A 20,886-nucleotide genomic window follows, 5' to 3' on the forward strand; every position below is an offset into this window, starting at 1 on the left:
TATACATCAATAATATTTGATTTACGATACTTGGATCTGTTGCTACCAGAGAGAGAACTTCTAAACAAAAGATTTGTTTGACATGCGCTTTAATACTTTCATCTGTACTGGTTCAGTCATGCTAGATATTATTTGGTTGAAAATTTTTCAAGTGTGGACCTATTTAATTTCTGTGTGTAATACCATCTCATAGGAAGGGAATTTACTAATGTATATGCGACATTACAAAAATAGCAAACCTAAACTCATACTCGACTATACGCAAGTAATCTAGCAGACTAAAGACTGCTTAAAGTGTACTTTAATTTGAATAACTATAATATTATTCTCATAATAAATCTATTTTTAAGATCCAATTTTATTAACAGTTAAGATGTCAAAACAACTGCTTCATTGTTAACTTAATGGGTGTAACTGGATAAGAGACAAACGAATTTTAAATAACGAGATACTAAGTTAAAAGAAATCAATATTTGTTACAACTATTAAATTCGAGTAACCCTTACATGTACTTTTAATAAATTCTTAGATTTCACTTAGTTTGCACATTTAGTTCCCATCAACTGTAACTTTGTTACTGAGTGCGTTTTGTTTGTTTTCGGTACATAGAATGCTTAGAAATCTGTCAGGTTTAAAATATTTATGGTAAGAATGGAGTGGAAATTTTTCGCATTAACATTAACTGCACAACAATGTCGCGTATATGGTGTCTTGGTATGCTGAATACAATAAGGAAAACTGACATGGATGTGGTAGTTTTGTGTTTACGTAGTGTGATGAGGTAAAACATTTGAATGCGTATTTAGCAATGATGAAATAGTCGGTTAATTATTTTCGACAGGCTACTTAGTGTTGATGTAGGTTATCTAGTTATGTTATGTCCACAATATAAGGATGTTTTGAGCCGGATATTAAACTTAAAGTAAACATACAATATGGCGAAAGAGAATTAAAGAGTTTTGCATTTGTCGTATCCAAATAATAAGTAATAATAATGTAAACATTTAAAATCTATATCTAGGAACGCAAAGGAAACAACTAACCTGTGTGTGTTCTTTTATGGATTTTTAAATTTTCACTCCTGGCGAATACTTTGCCACAGCCGGGAAAAGGGCAAGGGAAAGGCTTTTCACCCGTGTGGACTCGTATATGGTTGACCAGCTTGTACTTGGCCTTGAAGGGCCGCCCATTGCGAGAACAATCTTGCCAATAACAGGCATGGTAATTGGATTCCGGTCCTCCAACATGCTCCACCGTTAGATGGGTGACGATCTCATGCATTGAAGAAAACGTCTTATTGCATGCTTTTCGTGGTGTTGGTTGATCATGATCGACCCATAAACACGTCATTTCTTGCTTGATAGGATGACGCATATACCTAAAAAAGGCTCCAGGACCGTGAGGTCCCATGTTCATGTGCCCCATATTAATGGGGTTATAAGTCCCTGTCAGATGGTCAGCTCTCGGCCCGGTCATCTGATTGAAAGAATCAGGGCGTCCATACATGTCTGCACCAGGTAGAGACAATCTCATCTGGCCGTTCATGTGCCCCGTGTGATGAGCTGACGGGTGGTGGTCAAAACCTGGAAACAATACATGTGAGGATGTGGGATCGCCTGTATGATGAGCAGCGTGAAGAGTCGCTGAGGATGGAACAAACATTCCGTGATGAGCTGGACCGTTGCCGTTGAGAGCATCATGAGAAGCTAAGCTGCCAGCTAGCGTCGGCATGTGATCACGGCGAAGGAAGAATTCCCGAGCGGCGTAGCTACTAACGTGACCGTGGTGATGATGTGTATGTGAAGGAGGGACACCGTAGCCGTTGGTCTGGGCAGCAAACTGGTGGTTTCCCTGAGTCGAAAGGTCTCCCGGCATGGCATGAGGTGGGGATAATTTGATGGCGCCCATGTGGGCTGTGTCCATGAAGGGGCTTAACATCTCTGTTGCACCTTGTTCTTGAGGTCCGCGGTGTTGTGTAGCTGCTACCACGGCCTGACTCAGAGGGTAGCCGGCCGTTACACCATTGAATCCTGGGTGTGAGTGAGCAAGACTGGCATGAGACGGAACGTACGAACAGGCCACGTCTACTAGGCGGAGTGCAGAATTCCGTTTACTAAACCCATGATCCATAATCGTGCTACTTAAAGCCTGCGTCATCAACTGGCAAGTTTTGTTGAGTTCTGTACTCTACAAGTGCTTGCGAATTGATTCCTCGTTGATCTGTCAGTTGGTCTTCCGTCGCGTCGAATAGGAAGTAGGAGGAAGCTATATTTTGATTGGATAAAAGTACACAAGTAGGCTGGAATATTTAAAATCGACGAATCATTATACCCTCCAACTCATGGTCAATAGGCGTGGCTCACAGTAGGTGACTGTCAATCAGTGTTGAGATCAAAGTTTTCTAAGTTAAAACAATTGTGTCATGTTTCTGCTCTATATTTTAAACTAATAAATTGAAACTTATTTAGACGTTCTGTGAAATTCAAACTTGTCTCATATCACAGCAACTATAAAACTAATGCGTGCAACCCTATTGCTTTAAATACTATATAACTAGTACATACTGTGGTAATGGAAATATTACTCTAGCTTTTCTTTAAAAAAAAACTCGCTTAAGGAAAATACTTTAAACGAACTTGGAAATATAAAGGCAAGTTTAAATTCAATGGCATATTAGAAACTGAATCTGCTAATCTTGGATAAATACAAATATATTTGTGTAAATAAGTATACAAATAGTGTTTAAATATTCAAATAGTTTTACAGTGACACGGTTATATCGTGGCCTCTCCTAAACCTAACCAGATCTGCCTGACTTGTTTCATTTCTGTCACCTTCCGTGTGGTTCGAGCAGTAATTTAAACTATTACATTAAATATAGATAACTTTTAACTCGCATACTCAGAAATTATGCTTTAAAATATAATTTGACGATACGTAAGTCCTTAACTGAAATATCTCTACAGTGTTTAATTAAATTAAATTTTCTTCTAGGTAAGAGTGCACGAGGTGTGTCCTTCACACGGTCACCGAATGTCATCTGTTACTACACAAAGTAAATTACAATCTCAAGTAAAAACACACGTCCTATGAAATGCGACAGTCACACCTGCCTTGCATAATCTTGATGTATTAGAACAACTTAACTAGCTCGAGGGCTTGTAGAGTTCAACTCCCCAGGGGTGAAGGGCAGTGTAAGTAGGGGACAAGAGTGAAACAATGAAATGTGTCAACACAGTTAAATTAGCGAGAGTATCAGTGAACCATTCTAACTGTCCTTTCATTCTCACAAACAGCAAGTAGTGTACGAGTACGCCTTTGTTACCAACGGTCTTAAACATTATGATTTATCCAGTTTTACAACATAAACAAAGAATATGACGTCATGTGAAAAATGTCGTTAATTTGATTTGTTTGTCACAACAGTCACGTTTCCGGGTTTGCTTGATTTCTGGAAATCCAGAAGTGATAGAAAACTTTCCGTTAGAGTTTTAGATTCAGGTTGATAGAGCAATAAGCTTCACAGTATCTTTTGTAAGGGACAGGAGAAAAATTAAAATATGTTAACCAGTACTATTAATGTATATTATGGAATAGACTAGCAAAATATTATTTATTACCTAACCTTTTATTTTATTAATTCATTTCTTGAGTACGAACAAACACATAATTTGTTAATTGTTTACAAAACTTCTTTACTGAAAATTATACTGTTGCATACTCTTTAAAACAAGCGCTTATATCTATATATATGCTACTCGCCTAAGCTTGTTTTATAAAACTATGCATACCTGTAATTATAGTTTTCTTTTAATCGCCTCATTATTATTTTATTCTTAGAAGATAAAATTATTCAAGTTTTGTTGTTGTACACATTCTCGAATTTAAACAGAAACATAATACGGTGATGATTAGTGCCATTTTCAAAGTGTCTTAAGAACACTAAACTCACTAACGTGTACATATATATCCAATTTAAAAACAAACGAGCTCATATGAGGTCACAAAACGCAAACTATAGCCAACCGAGAACTATAATTTTAACAGTCTAAATAACCCTAATGCCCGACATGGCTAACATCTAAGTAACTCTACTGCCCAGCATAGCCAAATGATTAGGGCGTTCGACTCATGTTTCGAGGGAGCTGGTTCGAATCCCCGTCACAGTAAATATGCTCGATTTTGGGTGGCGCTATAATGTCATACTCTGTCCTACTGTTAGTTGGTAAAAAGAGAAAAGAATAGCCCAAGAGTTGGAGGTGGGTGGTGATGACAAGCAGCCTTCCCTCTAGCTCTACACTACTGAATTAGGGACGGCTAGCACAGATAGCTTTGCGCAAAATTCTGAAAGAAATAAATACTAGCCCTGCTATAGGCTGGTGATACAAGTTATCATTTAGTAGGTCTTTTCTTTTTCTTCAGGCATAAAAATGATTTGGTGTAATTTTAGATGTATACACACACATTTAAATTTTTGACTTAGAAATAAAGTTTTAAACCTATTCAGTTGTCTAGCTAAACTTTGGACAGGGTTACGTCACATGTTTTCCTCTCATCGTTCATCCGCCATTATGAACAGTATGACGTAAAAGCTTGAGAAACAGTGCTACAGTGACATCACGACACTGCATGGTGCATGTGCAGAATGTAAATATTACGTCTCAAAGGGTTTGAAGTAAGCACCTAATAAACTGTCGACAGCAAGAGATCGATTCAATGTTAGTGCACGACAATGAAAGCTAAAGAATCCTTCGAATGTAGCGTTAAGAACTTAACATATGGACAAACTAACGAGAAGCTTAAAAATATACAAACATTATGAACCTTAATATGTTAACAAACTGACAAGAAATTTAAATATATACAAACATTATGAACTTTAATATATTAAGAAATTAATAAGAAACTTAAAAATATACAAACATTATTAACTTTAATATATTAACAAATTAATAAGAAACTTAAAAATATACAAACATTATGAACCTTAATATATTCACAAACTAACAAGAAACTTAAAAATATACAAACATTATGAACTTTAATATATTAACAAACCGACAAGAAATTTAAAAATATACAAGAATTATTATACTTCAGATATGAAAAAGCTAAAACCAAACCTGAAGATATGTAATCATTATGAATTGTGACATATGAATAAACTTACATGAAACTTAAAGCATATGTATACGTTATGAACAATATATAAACTAATCAAAAACTCGGAAATATTAATAATCATTGTTATTATTGTACCTAGAGAAACAGAGGATATATTTATATTTATGTTCTTGCTTACAAACTTTCAACAGCTTTGACCATTGGAACATATTTCATCATTTAATATTTATAAAACACGTACTGCACTCAACGTTAATTCAGATTTCAACTTAGATTTGAATGCTCAGTTCACTCTATGACTATATGAATGTTTTGTTTCATACTTCTATCAGAACATTTTTAAACTGCATAGAATTTAGATTTTTCTCATTCGTAAACTGCATGCACGTTTTGTTTTCACTAAATACTGGACAAACTTTCGCCCAGCATTAGAACTCTCTATTTCGGAGTTGGTGAGCCGCGTTCGATTCTCTACAATAGCACAAAATATTCCCCTCACTTTCAGCTGTAAGTGTGTTATAACAATGCAGTCAATTCTTTAAAGTAGATGGTGGATGGTTGGGAGGGTGTTGACGAAAGGCTACTTTCACTTTCGTCAATATATTAAAATTAGGGACGGCTATATATAGTTTTAGTAGCTAAGATATAAAAACAAAAAAATACTGGACACTATATCAACTATATCACCCCCCCCTCAAAATGCTGTTAAAATGCTATAACTAAGTTTTAATGTTTCTTTTACGACATAAACCAAGTATTATGCTACAAATACAATCGCTTTAGTGTGTGTTTAATGAGAACTGACTTATCTTATTGTAAGATAAACATCAGCTTTAATACGTTAAAAATAACTTTGATAATGTTTCCCTCAGAAGTTTTTTTATAATACTATGTAGATTGACAGTTTTGGGCATCAAAATAACAATGACAGAAGGTTAAATTTACAGTTATTTGGTAGTTTACTTTAAAAGTAAATAGTATGGGTATTTCATATCCGGTTCAAGAAAATAGGTATGTTATACACAGAAATAATAAACATCCGTCGGAATTTCAACATGCGCATAAAAGTCGCTAAAATGTTGTGCTTCGAACTTCTGTTTATTAAAGTGTGTTAAAATATCATTACTTCAAAAGCACAGAACTGCGTATTTTATGAGTGTGAGATATACAATAATATGTTCTATGTCAACGATGGGTAAACAACTGAACTTAATCTGTAAAAAGCATCTTCTTCCGTTAATTGTCTGGATCATGAGAAACATAATTCACTATTTGAAGGAACCATTTTCTGCTTCAATTTATTATTCAACTAGTTTAACAACTGTATTAAAAGTAGAATGTAAGACAAATATCCATAAAACAAACAACATAGAGAAAATATTAACCTCATATAATCGAAACTCGTTTGTTTTTATAAATAATAATTCGCGAAAGTATAACGTGAAAATTAATGTATCTCTTTATGAAAAAAAAGTCGTTTCAATATTTGAGACTTTAGAATTTATATATTCAAAACATTTAAATACAAAATTGATACCAAAGACATGTATTATTCAATATTTCAAATACCACAAAGTGAAAGAGTTAAAGGAGTGTAAAGCGCCACATAGTCCAGCATATTTAGCAGTAAATTTATTGATTCATATCGATTTCTTCTATAACCTATGGTAAATAAATATACAAGAAAGATTTTAGCAAAACATTTTATGATACTATCAAAACATATCACCCAAACTTTATTTATTAATTGTACGCAGGAATTAGTACTTATATTAAAACGATTTCGAATATGCAAATCAGTAAGTTATGTGACAATCACAGTCGATATAAACTCGCAGTGAAACGGCATGCATCAGTACTACCGTTTCATAATGTTAGGTGTTTTGTAAGTAGTGTAATGTTATAAAAATGTATCACTTTTGGAAAGGGTATGATGTATCTCCTTCCGAGAAAAATTGTTCGTAAAAATCCATGAAATCAAAGTTCTGCATGTACCCAACATAATATAGAAGGATCTATACCTGGAAATGCAAAACAAGTTGCATCTAGAGTGTTCAAACATAGCAACTGGAGAACGAAACGAATATTCATGCTATTCCACATGCAGACATAACGCCTGTGGATTTCTGTATGGTTGAACTGTTGAAACGGCTACTGGGAAACCGTCGTGAGTTTGATGGGTAATGGAAGGTAAGAAGTGTATATTTGTGTATATATTTGCTTTGCACACGACAGTTTTACTCTGGAACTTTTTTATAGTGGGAACTATAGCGCCCAGCTATAGTGTTGAGATTCACGATTGCCAAATAGAACACCACTGGATGTGAGAATATGGACAATAAGGACTTGGTGAGACACCAAAATCATTTCGCTATAACAACACACTTAACCTCTGTTTATGTGTTGGTTCATTTCTTTAGTTTTACGTATGAATCAATTACTATTGGTTTTGAGTTTTACATGTATGTAAATATATCTCTTCTGCGCAACTACAAATAATTTGTACATGCTTGTTGAGGAAGGAAAATTTCTTGAAATAAGATTTCTTTTCAGCTTTCAAACATTTCTGCAAATGCTATAAAGTTTAGAAGAATGAAAGACATCCTATTTAATTAATGCTTTATATGTAACTAGTTAAATATGCATTTGGTTTGAGTCAAACTTCACATAAAGTTTCCATTATCTTAAGATAATTTTATTTGATTTTATCGGTAAAGTATTTCGAGATTCGGTAGCTACGTGTCACCACTTGTTAAGTAGGATTTCTTAATGTGAAGTCTAAGATTTTTGTGTTAATACAAAGCTTTTTAACGCTTTACATTTTTTGTTTTGGAAACGCAAGTTTCGTTATTCAGGATGCGTTCATAATCACAAGTTATTATTCAACTTCTTCCAAAAATAAAAGCCGAACTTATTCGGAAAATCAAAGAAAATATGCTATGTTAAAAGAACAAGGATGAAATAAATACATTGAAATGAATGCACTTCAAGTTTTAAAGATTTAGTATTAATAACTTTTCAACTTAATTCGGTTCTTTTTTTTTTTTTTATTTACCCATACTGCCTGCAAATTCACAAGATTAGCTTAAGTTACTAATAGCATAATGTTTGCTCCAAGAACTTCTTTCACGGAAGGAGTACTTATTTTACCATCAAATATTTTTCTTCATTATAACAACAGGATATAATTCTCATTTCATAAAAATCTGGGAATTTTTACCATTTCTTACTGAAGCAAAACTTTAACACTTGTAACAACAAAGAAGTCTTAAAATTCTTTTTGAAAATTTAGGATAACAATATTAATTTTAAACAATGTGTCTTGAATTTATGAAGAACCAAAGTGTAAGTAAGCTTTTTCGATCGTAATAATACAGATATAAAGACATGAAATGGCTCTGTTTGAAGACAATACTGAACGAAGATATGCTATGACAACTTTCACATGTGACGGATGTTGCACGTGTCTCTTGTGACGTACTTTGCTTTTACAAGTTATGTACGTGTGACAACGGTTAATCGATTCACCCAAGCTAGGAAACGCCATTTCGCGGATGTGTTCTTGATGGGTGTCCGGAGTAATTCCTCAGTCTTGAAAGACATAAACATTGAGATCAGACTGTATTGATTAGTAAGAGGTATTTGACGAAACGAAATTACCAGTAAATACACAACTTGAAACACTTAATTCTTAAAGTCGTTAAGTTTCCTTAACCATAAAACGCATTGTAAAAGAAAGGAAACTTGGATATTATAGACATATACCTCCGTGAATAGCGTGTCAAGTTTAAATCCGTCATCGTAGATAATGAATTTAAAACTGAGTAGTATTATTGTGAACATTAACAGGATGGTTAACACAATTCATAGCAAAATGTACCGTCGACGAAATAAACAAGTTAGAATATTAGATGTTGCAAACTAATGAAGCCATTAAAGTACAAACAACTAAACCTCGAATTATCTTTCATTTGTCTTTCTTGTTTTCGAGCATGAACCATTTATTTCTACAAATCAACAAGGAAAAATTAAAACACAAACGAATAACCTTAACCTCAACTCTAGCCACAGCTCCTCTTTATGAATAAAATACAAAATGCACAACTGGGCAGAAACCCTTACTGAAAGTTTTATCAAAGCGTTTGTTTTTCATTTTTGCCAAAGCTACACAAGAACTAACTGCGCTAGCCTTCCCTAATTTAGCAGTGTAAGAGAAGAGAGAAGGCAGCTAGTCACCATTACCCACCGCTACTCTTTTGCCAATGAATAGTGTTTGGTGTGACGGGGATTCGAACCCGCGGAAAGTGACTAAAACATTTTATTCACATTTTGTTTGTTGAATATTAGATATACAACATTGTTGAATTGAGTTATAATTTAGTTTGTTTGGCGATTTGGTATTTGATGATTATTTAGTTTTATAACAAGAGTGTTAGAAGTTTATTTTGAGAAAGGTAGTTGTAACAAGTTTCGTTACGCGACTCTGTACAAGTCGTATGTTGAATATATAGTTTACTTGTACTAAGCTTTTGTAATATTGTTGACGTCATCTTACTCGAAGGTTATAAACTTCTTGTTATATGTAATGTTGTTGTTACAAGAGAGCTAGATATTTCTCGAGTTTTCTAGCGCATGTTATAAATATGTGCAGTTACAATGTGTAAGAAAGAATAAGTTAGTGAAAATAAAGTTAAACTGTGTGTCAGAAACAGAATAATTTGTCTTTTCAGTTGGGTTGTAAAGTAACTGAACCAGGATGAATGTAGTTTTGACGTAAAAGAGAATCGTTTAAATTTTGAAAACAACTGTGGTAATGTTTGTTTGTTTTGAATTTCGCACAAATCTACACGAGAGATATCTGTGCTAGCCGTCCCTAATTTAGCAGTGTAAGACTACAAGGAAGGCATCTAGTCATCACTGTCCACCGCCAACTCTTAGGATATTATTTTACCAACAAATAGTGGAATTCACCGTGACGTTATAACGCACCCGCAGCTGAAAGGGTAAGTATGTTTAGTGTGAAGGGGATTCGAACCCGCGATTCTCACCTGACCATACTGGGCCCCTGTAGCAATGTAGAAGTAACGTAAGTGAATTTATTACTGATTGTATTGTGAAAAGGAGAAATAACTCGTTTTGTCAGTTGGGTTCTAAAGTAATTCAACCAACCTGTGTGGACTTTTGGAAGAAAAAAAAAGAGGACTAATTATGAAAGCTATACATCCAACTGTAATGACCAATAGTGTAATGAATTTTTTATACATACGTTTGTCTTGTTTTGAATATATTATTTTAAACCAAGTGGATCGTGTGTTGTCCATTTATTATTGAATTTTACCACCAAAAACTCAAAGATATTTCGTTTAAAGAATCGTGTCACTTTACAATATTGAAAAGTTATTCGACTGTTATCAAGCTTCTAATTATGTTTTAAAGTCACTGTTTAGTTTGCTGTAGTGTTTAACAATTTATTTCAAATATCTTTGGCATTTTGCCTTTTTTGCGAAAGATATTTTTTCCGAGATTTTAATGAAGTCAAGTTATTACACACAAGCCTTGCAGTTTGACCTGATAAGAAATTAATGCTAATACAGTTTTATCTGAACAATAATGCATAATCCGAGGGTTGCGGGTTCGAATCCCCGTCACACCAAACATGCTCACCCTTTCGACCAATAAGGGCACTATAATGTTACAGTCAATCCCACTACTCATTGGTTAAAGAGTAGCCCAAGGTAAGTAGTGATGACTAGCTGCTTTTCCTGTAGTCTTACACTGTTAAATTAGGGACGACTGGCGCAGATAGCTCTCGTTTAGCTTTGCTCAAAATTCATAAATAAAAACAAAACAAACAATAATGAAATTTACAGCTTTTGTGATATTTAACTGTGCTGAACATTGTATTTCAATTGGGTCAGGGTTTAGTAAGAAAGGAGTGAATTATGTATAAGAAAATGCTTTGTTCTGATAATGAACATAAATATTTTGTCTTAATCGACTTCAAGCGAAGTTGGTTATAATAACATTTCCATATGAACTGTTCCAAATAAAGCCATCAATCGTTGATTATTAAATCTGGGAAGTAGATAGCTTCATAAATTCTTAAAGTAATTTATATTGTTTCATATACGCACGTTTATAGAGATAAACATAAGTGGCACGTGGCCTATATTAATAATAATTTCATGTTACAAACTGCGGGCACGCGTTTTCCCACGATGTAGTATCCCTTAACATTTCTTTATTGACTGTATCAGTTATATGTACTGGTTTTTATTCGGACGCGTGGTTTACCACAACATTATTTGGTTAGTGTACTAATCTGTCTTGAGCGTTGTTCGAGATGCATCAACACGTCTCCCACTGTCAACTAATCTGATAAACGTCCCAAGTCAATATTTAGCACGAGCTAACGACAGATTTACGGTAAGATATGTACGGCTACTGAGGCTGATATGAGCAATAACATTTAATCATAATACATGCTAACTATTGTCCCGTATTCAGATTCTGTAGATGCTAAGTGATGAAACGAGTAGGGGAGGTGTTATTTTTGCTTGAATTAACATTGGTTTTGTGTTTACAAATTGATTAAACTCTGGGGAGCGGCATAGGTATTTGTTTTTCTTTGCTCAAATTTTACATTTTCTCTCCTATACACTGTGAATAATATTAACAGACGTAAGAAATGGTTTAATATATTATTATATATAAATTTGAAATAACCATGACGGGCTTATAAATTTATTTACCACTTTAAAGTCATTGAAAGACTATAGAATACAAACTATTGAATTATAATAGAGATTTTTAGTTCTTCGGTTTATCTTTATTCTCAAATCTTGCTATTTTTACTTTACAATAATAAAACGATAAACATGTTTCTTGAATTTGTTGTTTAGAATGAAGCTAAGAAGTAACTATAAATATTTTGAACAACGATATATATATACAATTCGACTTCATTAATGTGGTTTTATTATTTTCAACTAGAATTATTGTGACACGAAAACTATTTATCATGAATCTAATCAATGAAAGACATTCAACACCTGCTATGCAAATTAACATCTTTCGAAATCTGAGAAAAATAGGTCAGTGCAGAGAGGTGGTCATTTTCCACGTCGAAAATTAGCTGTCTTCTCCGAAATCTCAAACCCTCCAGTGGCACAGCGGCATGTTTGCGAACTCACAGCGCTAGAAATCGTGTTTCGATACCCATGGTGAGCAGAGTATAGATGATCCATTTTGTAGCTTTGAGTTTAATTTCAAATAAACAGAAAGCTCAAAATTCGTTATAATTGATAATTCCTTTCTTCAAACATTATTATACGAGCTATCCATGAATGTAGGAGTTTTTCTACTACTTAGGATAAAAGCGCCATAATAGATTAAAACAACGTTAAGAAAAGGCTTAATCCAAAATAAAAACTAAAGTTTTACGGAGTATTGTATTTGTACACCATCCTTTGTATTTCTTAACTATAAAAATCGACTGTTTATAATAAGGCCTCAATCACATTAAAATGAACTTATTATTACATATGGTAATGCATTGGAATGTTCGCACACCTTTTGTGCAACTTGTATTTCTATTCTAAGATATTGTGTTTCTAGTTAGCGAACTCTCTAGTTGTTAGCGATACGCTTGAGGGCTTATATCGCTAAAATTTGGGTTCAGTACCTGCAACGAGCACAGCGTAAACAACCCACTCTATAGCTGGGGCTTAAAAATGAACATTCATATTTATTGTAAAACAATAACCCTTTTATCTGTGTTATTTTACGTATAACAGAAAATAGTGAGTGTATTCAATACATTCTAAACGATTTGCAGCTCTTGTGCGAAAAACAAAAGCAATAAAAAGTAAAAAAACAACACGTAAGCTACCAAAAACGCCACTTATTTTAAAAGGCATTGTTTGCTTTTCACGTTACTTTGATCTCTGTTCTGGCTAAACTATCAACATTTGAAAACTTAGTCTTGTGAAAATAATGTGGAGGGGCGGAAAACATAAACATAAAAAAGGATTGAAGGTCAGGTTAGAACTTAGACACAAACCATTGCTGATCACAGGGGGAAGGGAGGTAGTCTCTTAAATGAGCAGTCTACCTCAGCTATTCAGATGTCGCTTGTTCAATAATACAGAATCAGTGAGCAGATGTGCAAATAAACACGAATAAAACCTCCGTAGATATACAAGTTATATTGATTTGTGTCAAAACAAATAACGAACACTTTTCTCTTTAATTCAACTTGTTAAGACTAAAGCTGAGAATCAATAATAAACCAAATGTCTGAAATATAAATAAATATACATTCCATTATATTTTATGAATATATCTTTACTGTTTTCTGTCAAGTTAAATTTTTATTAGAAAACTATTCGGTTTAAATTGAAACAGAAGAGAAAACCCTTTCTTAAAGCTCATTTTCAAATTTAAAGAAACTACTCTATCTCTTTGTTTGTATGCATATACAGGGTGGTCCGTAAGTCCCTACCCATCCATATGTTATATTCAATTATGATGAGTTGAAGGCAGCTGTTACCGCGACATTTGGAACAAAAACTTCTGCTATGTTGAGGAAAATGTCTCGCAGAACATGGCGTCGCATAATATTATGCAGCGAGAATGAGGGACAGCACACAGATACACTGGTTTGTTTTGATTTTTGAATTTCGCACAAAGCTACTCGAGGGTACATAAGATATATGGATGAGTAGGGACTTACGGGCCATCCTGTATATATTCAAAAGAGTAACATTTTAAACTTCAAATGTAGTATTCAATCACTGTAAATTGTGTTAGACATTCTTCTATTATATCTCTTATTAATAATGTTTGGCGCTGTTAAATGACTTGAGGAAAAAATGCATTTTATTTCTCATAGAAAGTCACCTAGCTTAGAATCTTTCTTCTAGCTTTATACCTTAATTTATCATGAACTTTTGTCACGGCTGAAAGGTTGAGTATGTTTGGTGAGACGGGGATTCGAAACCCCGACCCTCAGGTTACGAGTTGAGTGCTTTAACCACCTGTCATTATCAGTATCATTCATTTTAGTTATCAGTACTTAAATTTTAATTAACGTATTACATATCTTTAATTTAACGAATATTATTAGATCCACTGGGATGAAAAAACCTAGGATCAAGCATATATATATATATATATATCATTACATGTGCCTTAACACTTGTGTTTGACAGCCATCTTAACTGAAATCCCTTATACATACATATTTTTAAAAAACAGTTTAAACGAGGTAAGATATACTGTATTTTTTTAATATTGTAATTCCTTCAGTTTGTCCTAAAAATATGGCAGTTCGCGCAAGTTGTTCTTACATAAATGACTTCACATCTATTATTTACAATTAAGTCGACGTCCACAAACTTTCGTTATTAGTAGTCTGACCATCTATACATTTACGATTTTATCAAAGTAAAGCTGTGTAGCAGGGCTGTTACAACTGCATGATTGTAGTGCGTAGCATCATAATGCTTACCATATTTCATTGTCTCAATCCAAACTTATAATTATTTAATATGAAAGTAAAACATATTATGTAAAGTTTTACGCTAACATTAATAAGCATGCTCAACATTAGCAGTTATACAAACCAAATTTATTTTCACACTAATATAAATAAGAATGCTGGACATTAGCAGTTATACAGAGCAAATTCATTTTCACACTAATATTAACAAACACGCTTAACATTGGCAGTTATACAGGGCAAATTTGCAAAAATAGGTCAACGTGTCCTGATATAGTTAGTTGTAGAAAAATTAGTTGTGTTTAGTGCAGCGTTTTTACTAGAATGGGTAGAAGTTTTTTGATATTTCAGGTAATAATTGAAAATTAATTGGATAGCTCGTTTTCTTTTCATTAACTGTAGAAAACGTAACATTTTAAAACAATTTAATCATAACACTGTAATAGGATCAAGGAATTGCCAAGAGAGTTATACGTCATTTACAAGATGTGTCGAAAGGGGAAAAAAAATCTTATGTTTCTTTTTTTACGATGTGCCTATAATTTGTTGTTTATCAACTTATAGATGTAATAAAGTGATTTATTTTAGGGGGAACATAATGCATGTTTCGACAAAACATTTTTTTTTTTTTTTCAGACGAAGGCACTGTAGTTTTAATTTGTTATATTTACTGAACTCGTTCCCATTATACGTACGTGCCACAGTAAGAGCGAACGAAGTCATCTTTGTGCTTTGCTTTTAATACATTCAATAACTTGTTTGTTAAAAGACTGTTTTTTGTAGTTTTGTTCCAGGAAACTTTTCGTAACTAAGCCTAATGAATTACTACAAAGACAAAACTAATTGCATGATTTCTGGAAATCCAGAAGTGATAGAAAACTTTCCGTTAGAGTTTTAGATTCAGGTTGATAGAGGCAATAAGCTTCACAGTATCTTTTGTAAGGGACAGAAGAAAAATTAAAATATGTTAACCAGTACTATTAATGTATATTATGGAATAGACTAGCAAAATATTATTTATTACCTAACCTTTTATTTTATTAATTCATTTCTTGAGTACGAACAAACACATAATTTGTTAATTGTTTACAAAACTTCTTTACTGAAAATTATACTGTTGCATACTCTTTAAAACAAGCGCTTATATCTATATATATGCTACTCGCCTAAGCTTGTTTTATAAAACTATGCATACCTGTAATTATAGTTTTCTTTTAATCGCCTCATTATTATTTTATTCTTAGAAGATAAAATTATTCAAGTTTTGTTGTTGTACACATTCTCGAATTTAAACAGAAACATAATACGGTGATGATTAGTGCCATTTTCAAAGTGTCTTAAGAACACTAAACTCACTAACGTGTACATATATATCCAATTTAAAAACAAACGAGCTCATATGAGGTCACAAAACGCAAACTATAGCCAACCGAGAACTATAATTTTAACAGTCTAAATAACCCTAATGCCCGACATGGCTAACATCTAAGTAACTCTACTGCCCAGCATAGCCAAATGATTAGGGCGTTCGACTCATGTTTCGAGGGAGCTGGTTCGAATCCCCGTCACAGTAAATATGCTCGATTTTGGGTGGCGCTATAATGTCATACTCTGTCCTACTGTTAGTTGGTAAAAAGAGAAAAGAGTAGCCCAAGAGTTGGAGGTGGGTGGTGATGACAAGCAGCCTTCCCTCTAGCTCTACACTACTGAATTAGGGACGGCTAGCACAGATAGCTTTGCGCAAAATTCTGAAAGAAATAAATACTAGCCCTGCTATAGGCTGGTGATACAAGTTATCATTTAGTAGGTCTTTTCTTTTTCTTCAGGCATAAAAATGATTTGGTGTAATTTTAGATGTATACACACACATTTAAATTTTTGACTTAGAAATAAAGTTTTAAACCTATTCAGTTGTCTAGCTAAACTTTGGACAGGGTTACGTCACATGTTTTCCTCTCATCGTTCATCCGCCATTATGAACAGTATGACGTAAAAGCTTGAGAAACAGTGCTACAGTGACATCACGACACTGCATGGTGCATGTGCAGAATGTAAATATTACGTCTCAAAGGGTTTGAAGTAAGCACCTAATAAACTGTCGACAGCAAGAGATCGATTCAATGTTAGTGCACGACAATGAAAGCTAAAGAATCCTTCGAATGTAGCGTTAAGAACTTAACATATGGACAAACTAACGAGAAGCTTAAAAATATACAAACATTATGAACCTTAATATGTTAACAAACTGACAAGAAATTTAAATATATACAAACATTATGAACTTTAATATATTAAGAAATTAATAAGAAACTTAAAAATACACAAACATTATGAACCTTAATATATTCACAAACTTACAAGAAACTTTCCCTCAGAAGTTTTTTTTTTATAATACTATGTGGATTGACAGTTTTTGGGGATCAAAATAACAAAAGGTTAAATTTACAGTTATTTGGTAGTTTACTCTAAAAATAAATAGTATGTGTATTTCATATCCGGTTCAAGAAAACAGGCATGTCATACACAGAAACAATAAACATCCGTCTCAATTTCAACATGCGCATAAAAGTCGCTAAAATGTTGTGCTTTGAGACTAATTCATTGTCAAAAAAATAAATTAAAAATACATGAAAATGGAGTGTGGTTTGTCAGTGGACTTTGCCACTTCATCCAATATTTTTATATCTCTGTAGCGCAGCCGGCGAGATGGTTACTATATTGCATGAACACACCCAAACATCGTGTATATACTACACAATTTATACAGCTACTTACCTACTAAAAGATATATAGAAGTGATTCTTCAGTTTTATTTCAAATTATCACGATTGATATCTTAACCTAATAGCCCAAATAAAGTCTGTTTTGTTTGTTTGGAACAAAGCTACACAATAGACTATATATGCTATAATAAAGTCTGTTTTGTTTGTTTGGAACAAAGCTACACAATAGACTATATATGCTCTACCTACCACGAGTATCGACAAATAAAGTCTGTTTTGTTTGTTTGGAACAAAGCTACACAATAGACTATATTTGCTCTACCTACCACGAGTATCGACAAATAAAGTCTGTTTTGTTTGTTTGGAACAAAGCTACACAATAGACTATATATGCTCTACCTACCACGAGTATCGACAAATAAAGTCTGTTTTGTTTGTTTGGAACAAAGCTACACAATAGACTATATATGCTATAATAAAGTCTGTTTTGTTTGTTTGGAACAAAGCTACACAATAGACTATATATACTATAATAAAGTCTGTTTTGTTTGTTTGGAACAAAGCTACACAATAGACTATATATACTATAATAAAGTCTGTTTTGTTTGTTTGGAACAAAGCTACACAATAGACTATATATGCTCTACCTACCACGAGTATCGACAAATAAAGTCTGTTTTGTTTGTTTGGAACAAAGCTACACAATAGACTATATATGCTATAATAAAGTCTGTTTTGTTTGTTTGGAACAAAGCTACACAATAGACTATATATGCTCTACCTACCACGAGTATCGACAAATAAAGTCTGTTTTGTTTGTTTGGAACAAAGTTACACAATAGACTATATTTGCTCTACCTACCACGAGTATCGACAAATAAAGTCTGTTTTGTTTGTTTGGAACAAAGCTACACAATAGACTATATATGCTCTACCTACCACGAGTATCGACAAATAAAGTCTGTTTTGTTTGTTTGGAACAAAGCTACACAATAGACTATATATGCTATAATAAAGTCTGTTTTGTTTGTTTGGAACAAAGCTACACAATAGACTATATATACTATAATAAAGTCTGTTTTGTTTGTTTGGAACAAAGCTACACAATAGACTATATATACTATAATAAAGTCTGTTTTGTTTGTTTGGAACAAAGCTACACAATAGACTATATATGCTCTACCTACCACGAGTATCGACAAATAAAGTCTGTTTTGTTTGTTTGGAACAAAGCTACACAATAGACTATATATGCTCTACCTACCACGAGTATCGACAAATAAAGTCTGTTTTGTTTGTTTGGAACAAAGCTACACAATAGACTATATATGCTCTACCTACCACGAGTATCGACAAATAAAGTCTGTTTTGTTTGTTTGGAACAAAGCTACACAATAGACTATATATGCTCTACCTACCACGAGTATCGACAAATAAAGTCTGTTTTGTTTGTTTGGAACAAAGCTACACAATAGACTATATATGCTCTACCTACCACGAGTATCGACAAATAAAGTCTGTTTTGTTTGTTTGGAACAAAGCTACACAATAGACTATATATACTATAATAAAGTCTGTTTTGTTTGTTTGGAACAAAGCTACACAATAGAATATATATGCTCTACCTACCACGAGTATCGATATATGATTAATAATAAGTACGAATAGTGAATTAAAACGTAAGTTATATTTCTAACAACTTATGAGTGAAATAAGAAAGTATATATATATCAGTTACACTACATCTGTAATATTCAGTGCATTATCAAAAGTTTGAAAGTAGTGTTTTCATCGCAAATGCCGTTATTTAGAAGTAATGTCTTCACCTTATGTCTTAGTGACCTAAAATACCAATACACTTCAGGTAAGTCAAATGTAATCTACTTCATTTCTAAGAAATCTGCTTCGAAATAAACAATCGTAGTGTGAAATACGTTTGGTGTTAAATACGTTGATAGACAAATAAAGGGAGATGTAGACAACCTTTCTTTTTTATATTTAATCAGCTTACAAACCATAATTTTATTTCTTAAAGTAGAAAAACGTTGTTGAGCTACAGAGTGTCTCAAAGATGTGTAAGGATTTGATGCATTATAAAAGTAATGTGTTTTTCTCAATCGCTAGAAAAACGGCGATAGCAGAATCCCCACTATTTCTTCTCCACGTGCTCTAGATTTCTATTTGTGTGTCTGTGCCGAACTACATTATTAACCACATGATATTTTTCTTACATTTTTGAACTGGTGGTTAGGGCATTTGACTCGCAACCTGTCTGGTCGTGGATTCGAATCCCGTCATCAAACATGCTTACCCTTTTAGTTGTGGGGGCGTTATAAAGTGAGGTAAATCTTATTATTCTTTAAGAGTGTCCCAAGAATTGGTATTTGATACCTTTGATTATTTATCTTTCCTCAACTGAATCTAACCTATTACTTCGAAATTAGGGATAAATAGCTTTGCACGAAATTCAACACAATCAACAAACAAACATACATTTTTGGATTAATCGAGTGTAACAGTGGCTTTGTATTGTATCGATCATCGTATTAGCATACATGCAATACAGTAATTTATAAGTAGGTTGCTAAATAATGAAAGTACAAACATTTAAATAACGTAAGCTATAGGAATGTTTCATCGATTCCCACGAAGGAGAGTGAGAATATATCCCCCAGAATGAGATATCATGTCTCTTCATGAAGATATTTATAATATATCCCCCAGAATGAGATATCATGTCTCTTCATGAAGATATTTATAATATATCCCCCAGAATGAGATATCATGTCTCTTCATGAAGATATTTATAATATATCCCCCAGAATGAGATATCATGTCTCTTCATGAAGATATTCTCTGTATTAACTCATCATTCTCAAACAACCCATAAAGACAAATCTCAACCTAGCTTTGACGCAGTTTCTAATGTGAAATAAATGCGCCGACATCGCGCCAACGAATCGAAAATCTAATTTCTTGAGCAATATATTTCGGAGCGGATGCACTTGACTAGTATCAATCATAGGGAAGCTTCTAGCCCAACTTCACACTCTGTTATAAAGTTTACGTCTATAAAATTATATCTATTCGCACGCCTACGTCATATATATTGCGTGCCTGTCAACATTATAAAGGAAACTACAGTAAAACTAATATACTGTCAATAATATTTTGTAAGTATATATGAATGCTGTTATGTGTGGCAATATTTCCTTGTCTCAAACAGTACACAGTAAAGTTTCTATTGAACATTTGAGTGCAGTGATGTAACATGTATAGAAAATCAGGTAGAATTAAGTTGTTATTTTTCTATAACAACAAAATTTACAGGAAAATTTTATATTTTTTCTGCTGTAACAAAACTTAGTAGTAATCGTTTCTTACGTTCGAAATGTCGAAGAAACATACTGAATGCACACTTTTTGTTTCAGATCGCAAGGTTTCGTGTAACTTAATGTGCTCCGATCGAAATCATGAAATTCTTATAAAATTAGATGTTTGAGTTTTTTGCAGGACTCAATATTTATAAAAAGCATT

General features: G+C 33.2%; 1 protein-coding gene across 1 annotated transcript in view; it reads right to left on the reverse strand.

The window, feature by feature from the left end:
* The window catches only part of LOC143238576 (zinc finger protein ZIC 4-like), a 68,537-nt gene that overhangs the window by 8,692 nt on the left and 38,959 nt on the right, over nucleotides 1-20,886 (reverse strand). Inside the window, exon 2 of the mRNA XM_076478931.1 lies at nucleotides 1,044-2,401. Within this exon, the coding sequence (XP_076335046.1) occupies nucleotides 1,044-2,157 (1,114 nt within the window). The 5' untranslated portion in view covers nucleotides 2,158-2,401. The remainder of the gene's footprint in view (nucleotides 1-1,043; nucleotides 2,402-20,886) is intronic.

This window comes from Tachypleus tridentatus, chromosome 13 (assembly GCF_004210375.1).
Source record: "Tachypleus tridentatus isolate NWPU-2018 chromosome 13, ASM421037v1, whole genome shotgun sequence".
In the NCBI taxonomy this organism is placed as follows: Eukaryota; Metazoa; Arthropoda; class Merostomata; order Xiphosura; family Limulidae; genus Tachypleus; species Tachypleus tridentatus.